General features: G+C 37.1%; 1 protein-coding gene across 3 annotated transcripts in view; it reads right to left on the bottom strand.

Moving 5' to 3' along the window:
* The window catches only part of LOC107088337 (B-cell linker protein-like), a 61,117-nt gene that overhangs the window by 15,880 nt on the left and 36,607 nt on the right, over nt 1–8,630 (bottom strand). For 2 of the 3 annotated variants that reach the window (XM_015380452.1, XM_015380460.1), the window contains exons 4-7: nt 3,524–3,589; nt 1,967–2,013; nt 1,449–1,486; nt 1,246–1,351 (exon numbers count right to left, since the gene is read on the bottom strand). In XM_015380452.1, coding sequence (XP_015235938.1) covers nt 1,246–1,351; nt 1,449–1,486; nt 1,967–2,013; nt 3,524–3,589 — 257 coding nt within the window. Of the gene's footprint in view, nt 1–1,245; nt 1,352–1,448; nt 1,487–1,966; nt 2,014–3,523; nt 3,590–3,811; nt 3,951–8,630 lie in introns of those variants that run through there. The other variant, XM_015380467.1, reaches the window with a different exon arrangement.

Raw genomic sequence — 8,630 nt, 5'->3', positions numbered from 1 at the left:
ATAATCCCACACGGCTGACATTTTCCCCGATATCTTCCAATTCACCTGTTTTAATGGTTAGGCCGGGAGACAGACCCAAAAAGACCTGTTGGTGTGTTGAAGGTGTTCTGGAAAATGCGGACCGGATTCGGGGAACACTGGCGCAAAATAGTGGAATGGATTGTTTCAATCGGCGAAACTGGAAAATACGGACCGGATTTTTAAAACTGGATCGGCATTTTTATATGCTTTGCCGATACGCATTTTTTTGCCAATATCGGCGTCCGATCCGATACGTGGATCGGGACAAGCCTAGTTTGTATGACCGCCATTGTGGAAAACGACTCGTGAAGTTGGACCAGCTAGAAGAGCGAGGTGTGCAAGAACGCTGGGACCCTTTTTCCACCGAGATCCCCGCTTTTTTTCACCCTCATGTCCCTCTGTTGTCGCACAAACTTGCCCCCATTTCCTCAATGCCTCGGCTGTAAAAACCAGGGGTCATCAACCTTTTTAAGGCTGAGGGCTACTTCATGGCTACCGAGTCATAGGAAGGGCTACCAATACTGACCTATGAACTGGAGGGATCAGTGTTCACCTACAGTAAATCTCATGCATAAAAAGTCATTTTTATTCTTATTTTATTCTTTTATTCATTTCTTATTTATATTTTGATATTGTCACTTTGAAACTACAGAAATATGATGAAATAGTTAACATGATGAAATAATACATAAATGATTAAAAAGAAGAGCAACAGAATAAAAAAAAAATTAAACTTAACCCACTGAGTCAGTTGTTCTGTTTTCAGAAGACGAAGTAGGCCCCCATGTGGTCCTTGAGGGCCCCTTGGTGCCCGCGGGCACCACGTTGGTGACCCCTGATCTAGACCCACAGCTAGTTCATGATTGTCCCTCTTGCATTGCGGCGTGGCGTTCAGACCACGCTTCAATATAGGGCATAAATCAAAAACATCTGCGACAAGCTCACTGCGACACACTGCTGCAGGAGTATAACCAGCCCTTAAGCATGCTTGTAGCGACAGTGGAGAGTAAAAACTCCCTTTTAACAGGAAGTAACCTCCAGCAGAACCAGGCTCAGTGTGAGCGGCCATCTGCCGAGGCCGACTGAGGTTCAAGGAGACCAAAGCAGACGTACAGGAAGAAGCAGAGATACAAAAGGAAACTATAAAATGCGCCCCCGTCCAGGAAACAGACAGCCAGGCAGACGAGCTCCGAGCCACCTGCCATGTCATGTCCCATTACTAACCTAGATATTCCCCCCTTGGCAGGGCAGCAAAGGGACGTCCAGTGAACTCCCTGTGGACTGGGGGAGGTTCATAACTGTCATCAGGTGTGTCCTCACATGGATTGTTCTGGAAGCAACATACAGTACCTGTCATGCTTCAAAGAGTATTTTCAGCCAAAACATCTAAACATGACAGGCTTTTTATTTCTATCAGGAAGACTTACATATTCTGGATCAGAGCCTTCATCATTTTCTCTGTGGTCTGCAAACACAGAAATTCGTTTAATCTTAAGTAGAAACAGAAACTCATTGAATTCCCAGGATACCTAAAAAAAAAAAGAACCCAGCAATAACAGCTAATGGGCAGGTGTTGGAACATGTTTTCTAATTTTAGCAAAACACCTCGGCTTTGAGTGCTGTGGGGTAAGCGGACCGTGTCGCCAAACCTCCAGAACCCTGAAATACTCTTTCAGCAGAAGGATTCACATTATAAACAGAAACTGCTCTGAATTAGCTCCGACGGTTTCTCAGACAATTGCTGGGGAAGTGAAACTCTATAGAACCAAAAGCTCTTATCAATTAAGAAAAAAATAACGATAAGACATTTCTATTGCCTCATTTAAAACCTGTAAATTTGAACTATGTTTTTTTAATCTTTCGGCATTCAGGGTTAATGTTTTTGTGTGATAACTGTAACTTTTAAGGCTATTTAAAGGAATTGCTCTGCTAATTGAGTTCTTACCTTTGTAGTCTCTGGCAGGAAGGTTTGGACGTGGTTTGGTTTTCAATCTGTTATAAAAAAAAACAAACAGTGGGAATACTTATGTATGATCAAGGGTTTATTGTCCTCTGCCACAACCGTTGGGACACATTGGCTGGCAATACTGTGAATACAGAATTTAAAAAGACATTTCTTCAGGTAACTGTTTGAAAAAAAGGTAAAAATAACAGAATTATGGCTTTCAAGTGTTTTGTTTTATTTTTGATCATTATGATCTACTGATAATAAAAACCCAACACTTTTTCTACAGAAGATGAAACTTGGTTAGGGCTCCTTTAGCCTGATGCATGTATTGGCGTCATGGAGGCGATCATTCTGCAGCTCTGAGCACAGCCTGCTTTACAGCTCTTAACGTCCTTGGAAGTAATTTGAGCTGACCTTGGACTTGATAAAACAGAGCATACCAACACCAACGGTTTGAAAAAAAAAATCTCTCTGTAAGCTTTAGCCTGAACCTCAAACAACTTTCCTCCCACTCTTCCTTCAGGATCCATAGGACCCACATTTCCAAATAAAATGCATGTTTCAGCATGTTTTATTTTCATCTGAAGGGAGAAATTAGGTAATAAGCTTGGATCCACAAGGAATGTAGCAGATGTCGCCCATGTTTTGGATATTTCTGTCTATGGAGGAGTTTGAGGCACCAACTGCAGCCACAATCCAAGCATTGCTTATCTCCACCAGACATACAAATGAGTTAGGTCATGTCTTAATGAATAGTTATACCTGTTGCTGGAGCACTTGTATTCTCACAGCTTTTCCTTCCACTAAATTCACATTAATATTGTTTGATAAGAAATTCTATGAACATCTAACTACTGAAGCTGTGATATTTTGTGGATGTTCTCATCGACCGCCTGCTGGACATCTAGCAGTTAAACAGTTACCCAATTACGATGAGATCTTTATCAAAAAATAAACACATTTTTTTTTCTGGACCTGTTCAATAATAGATGATGGTAACTATAAGCCAATAGTCATTGCAATGACTGGAAATAAAAGCTTGAAATGCTCTCAGTGTGATGAATCTATGCAATATAGGAGTCTCACTTTTTGACCTAAATTATTCAAGTTAATCCGACTTGTGTGCACATTCACAAAGCAGAGTGCGGATGAATAGCATGTGCACCATGTGCTTGTGCCTCTGCTCATGTGTCTTGAGGCGGACTCATTTCAGGAAAGGAAAGTGAGAGAGCAGCCATCTGTTTTAGGTATTTTGGTCCATGTGCTGTTCTCTCTTTCCAATGTTTGTGAAAGAGGAATTGGCATTCTCCACTGATGCATGTACTGTACGCAAACCACATGGAGGATTTTTAGATCAGAAGACTTCTACAAAACCTTTCTTCCCATGAATGAAATTTCAGTCTTGCACTTTTCTGGATTTAACTCTATTTATGAGCTCTTTCAAAGAAGTGCAAATGGTAAAAATACTGAATAGATTTTATATAAAAGCATTAAAGCACAAACACAAGAATATGGCATGTCACAATGACAGCTGCAGAGATTTCAGAGACTGACCTTCTGATTTTATTCAGCAGACTGCCATCATTTTTCTTGATGTCTTGAACCATTTTCTGAAGTTGCCTGAAAGACACAATAATATTAATCAAAGCTTTGTAATTAGAATAGAAATCCCTTCATTTTAGATTAAAATATAGTTTAAAAAAAAAACTAATTTAGGTTGCTAAGTTCTGTTTTTAGAAATAAAAAACCCATACATCTAGTTGTTTGGGAAAAACCCAGCCTTACAATGTTTTGTCCGCTTCTTTTTAGTGCAGCTGTCGTAATTCAAAATCAACCTCTTACCTAATCTTTGCTGTGGCAGGCGCCGCAAGTTTAGTCAACGCATCCATATTCACATTTAATCCAAGAGTTGTCATTTTCTGATCCGTACTCCTCTCACAGATTTAGATTGTGCTGCCAGGTTATTCACAGGTTAGCAAATGAATGCTCTGTATGTCTGTCTTTAAAAAAAAGGGAGTGCTTTTGTTCCAGTTGCTTGAGTCGGAAAAAAAAAACATCACTTCTCGTTTTTGACCACACTTTCTTGCATCACATGTTTTCTGATTTTCTTCTATGTTGCCCTTTTCCAGCCGGAATTTTTTTTTTCTCACAACCCCATAAGACTATATCAAACATGATGAAAACTTGAAAATATACTTTAAATCACATTAAAATATGATAAGTCGAACAAAGGGAAAGTTGCTGTTTAGATGTGATGCGTCGAAACAATAGGCCATTAAAACATATTCATGCTATGACGAAAAAATAGAACCTATTAGAAGATTCCATATTTTTAATAGAGTGATAAAAGACGTGTCTATGTGTAGTCTGAGGCATCTTTCAAAATCTGGTCATGACTATTTGTCATGTTGCAATACCAGGTTTTTGCTATTTATAGAGAATGTGTCTGCGGCCTGTCCTGCCACCGGAAGATGACCACCACATAACGTTATGCATTGTTACCACGGTGATTTTTTTTTCATTTGGTAGAATAAACTGTTGCCTCAGCACATAATAGCTGAGAAAAACATGAAACCTCTTTGTGATACAACCATATAATTCACTGACAAGCCTTTTCAGATGTTCACAAAATTGTTCCAATTTGATTCTTATGAGATAAAAAGTGGCAGGAAGCGTCATGTGGTTAATATTTGAGGCCACTGAATTTTAACATCCTGTTTGGTCATTTCCTAGGAAAATTAATATTAGCCTCAATATGAAAAAAAAGACACGCAGAGGATTACATCATTTTTACATTTAAAGCTCAAAATAATCTTCTTTCCAGATTATAGATTAACTGGATCCTTGAAACTCTAAAAGCTTAAAGTGGCAGATCTTTCAGGTTTGAGCTTCCTCTTCTGTGGAACAGACTCCTTGCTATTTTCTCTCTATTATTTCCATGAATCAGTGGTGTCAAAAGTACACACATCTGTTACTTTAATAGAAGTATAGATACTGCAGTTTAACACTCTGGTAAAAGTTGAAGTATCAACTTGACCTCGTTACACAAGTAAAAGTGAAAAAGTATGTGCTCCAAAAACTACTTAAAGTATAAAAGTATAAAGTAACCTTTAAAAAAAAACCAGCCAGATGCCACTATATGAATTGAAAGCTCAATTTTTCGACTATTTGGAAAAATTTCTTTGAGATAGGGTCAAGGATGAGGGAGGTCTTTTTGGTCTCGACTGTGTCTGACCTTTCAGACATTTCAACATCTTTTTCTGAATCCAACATTGTAGCATGGCATAGACAATTTGCAGTTTGAAGAACACCTGCTTGCTTCGGATGATTTCCTTTAGCTAAACAATGAGTGTTTGCTTTATATGACTCATCCAATTACACTAGTTTTCACTAGATGTGGATGGAGCCAATGATCTGCATTGCATGGCGCATATGATGTGAAATAAACATCATAAACATTAAATCAAAGCCAAGAGTAACGAGTAACGTTTGTTTTAAAAATCTAAGGAATAGAAAGTACAGATATTGGTTTGAAAATGTTATGAGTAGAAGTAAGAAATAGGAAGAAAAATAAGTAACGGAGTAAAGTATAGATACCTAAAAAGTGTACTTAAGTACAGTAAGGAAGTTACTTGACATCTCTGCTATAAATGAGGATATATCTAACCTTTTAATTTTTATTATTGTTTTGACACTGATAATAAGAAAATATTAGGCTAATCTGAGCATTCTCTTTATTTATAACCTATATACATGGAGGACACTGATTGCTTTAAAATATTAATTGAATACATATTTTCAATTGAGGCATTGTTTTTACCTATTAGTAATATTTAAGTTTGAGTTCTCCATTAGCGTTCTCTCACCACAGATGTTATACGTTCTGAGTTTGGCTGTGACTATTTCCTGACCAGTGACTCACTTCAAAAACGATCTAAAAATTAGTAAAAAATGTCTTAACTTACGGTAAGTGTATTTACCCTTACTTTGAGCAGGTAAATGAGATAGTTTGCCAACGGAATGAGCAATTTTACTTTTAAAATCAGATATTTAGATAATATGAACTTGAAATAAGACAATGCAATTGTGTTTTCTAATTTTAAGTGTAAATTGTCTTGTTCCATTGGCAAAATGTCTCCTTTACCTCCTCAATCCAAGAACAAATGCACTTATTCTAAGAAAAAATGACATTTTTATGCTTCTTTGTGCTTCTTCCATGAACAAATACTTTAAATTTTCTGCAACTTGCATAAACTTTAGTTTTTAATTTCCATGCAATAAATCCTAGAATCTTATGTGTCTTTTCCCTACAAAGCCATTTATCTAGTAGCTTTTTGTGTTTCTTTACCATAGATGACTTTTATTTGTATCTCTCCTCCCTGAACAGAGACAGTGATGGAGCTATTACCACCATTAACTTGATACTATGTGAAACGTATACCTTGGTCTATTGCTCATGCCTTTTTTTTTGTTTTTTAAATCTGCTTCCTCTCCTTTAAACCTCATATTGGTTGTGGCAGATGATCATACAGAGTCGGGTTCGGCTGAAGGCTTCTTCCTGTTTAAAAGAAGTGGTTCCTCTCCAGCTTTACCAGATGTCTTCTCAGGATGTTTACTAATACAGACAATTTTTCACTGAGTGGTATTATACGCTCAGCTGAATTTGGCTGTATTGCATGGTGACCATAAAGCTGTAATTGATTTGGCTTAGAATTTGATTGTATATTACTGGATATTATTAATAGTTTGTCTGAAATGTTTATATAAATCAACCCAACTGAACTGAGCTGCTTGACTATATCACCAAGTAGATTTGTAAGACCTATTCTATGTTGAGCCGTGTGAGCCAGCGGGACATGTTGCAACATCGCTTTCCTGTAGCATGTGAGGAATACTTTGAGTTGCAATGTGTAGCTGTTGCACAGAAAAATCACGGCACAATAAAACGGCAGGTCGGTACTTGTTGTGCGGCTTTTCAAATTTCAATTCCTGGTTGAGCAAGTGCACAATGAACAACAACAATACTGGAAACCAGAAGGAAACTGGTGAGAACAACAATTTGTATTCGCCCCATGGGAGTCAAGAAAAACCCTGAACTGAAAAAAAAAAATGCACTAGTTGAAGGAAAACTTTAATAGCTGGAGAGGTATGTAAGCAGAGTCCTACAGTTTGTGTTAAATAATACATCTTGTAAACATTTTGTAAATGTTTTTTCATTGGTTGCTTTGGAAACCTCTGCTCCAGTTACTCTTTGCAGCTTCTGCAGCTCTGCTTGCGGTTGACTTAGCCTTATTCTCATCAACTCTGACCAGCTTTTCTGTAAATGCTGAAAGAGAAATATTTCCATTGCATGTCGTCACAAAATTCACTAGCACAAATATATTTTTCTTTTATAAATTATGATGGTCTTCAACAAAGGGCCAATTTGTGGGATGCTGATTTTCTACCTGAGCTTTGGATCCCAGCAGAGTTACTCTAAGCCCCTTTGCCTATTTAGTATAATTAACGCTCTGCTGGTCGTGGTACGTCTGCATTATTACCATATTGTGAACATTTATATAACTAATTTTAGTAACTAAATGTGCTTTTAAATCTCTCCTCCTTCTTCTTTGTGATTCACTAATGTTTTCTAACAACCCTCTGAGGCATTCACAGAGGAAATTAATTTATACAGCTTGAATTACACAGAAGTGGACTCTTTCTCCTAATGAGGTGATTTCTAAAGCCAATTGTTTGCACATAATCTTTTAGGAGCAATAGAGAGAGAGCACAGCTTAAAAGATGCCCATCCAAACCTTTGGTTGTGATTGGACTAAATGAAAAAGGTTCATTAGCTATGATTATAACAGATATTCTGTTGTCTTTTTTTGCTGAATCTGTATGATATCCATTGAGCTGAAGCTGCCCCTCCTGGGGTAGTTTTTATGTCTTTGTCTTTGAGCTGCAGATGTATTCCACAGTCAATTGTCAGGGGCTGCCTGCCTCTCAGTGGGACACATTCCTGTGAGATACGCAGGATCTCAGTCTGTGAAACTTTATTAAAATATCTATGGGAGGTATCTGGCTTTTATATTATTAATATATTAATTTTTTTAGTTTCCTATGTCTTATGAGTTTTGGGTTTAATTCTTTTCCCGAAACAAGAGTAAGATGCAATTGATCTCCAAACTTTTTGAAAGAACTCCTGCTTGTATGTTGATAACTTTTCCTATATGTCGCATATCTTATTTAACATGCAGTCAATTTTTATTAAGAGAGCTTATATAACTGAAACGGACCAAAGTTTGGCTCAGAATATGTTAAAAAACAAAAAAAATTGCATAACACAAACACAAAACAGAACACTCGAATACAAAATAGGTAAAAATAAAATGTTCACAGCTTTTTTTTTTTTATTGCGTATTTCTCAATCAAAGTTTATAAAGAACAATTTTTACTTTAATCATTAAACTGAACACAATTTCTTAATGGAAGGAATGAAGACGGCCCAACTAAATGGGAGAACTATTTTAGGCTGACAAAAGGTTACATAACCCATGCATGCTTACACAGGCAAATATGTGGAAATTATGAATCAATCTATCTATCTATCTATCTATCTATCTATCTATCTATCTATCTATCTATCTATCTATCTATCTATCTATCTAGCTAGCTAGCT

Source organism: Cyprinodon variegatus, unplaced genomic scaffold (assembly GCF_000732505.1).
Source record: "Cyprinodon variegatus isolate N-32 unplaced genomic scaffold, C_variegatus-1.0 Scaffold11, whole genome shotgun sequence".
NCBI classification, from domain to species: Eukaryota; Metazoa; Chordata; class Actinopteri; order Cyprinodontiformes; family Cyprinodontidae; genus Cyprinodon; species Cyprinodon variegatus.
This window is presented reverse-complemented; position numbering and strand designations above follow the sequence as displayed.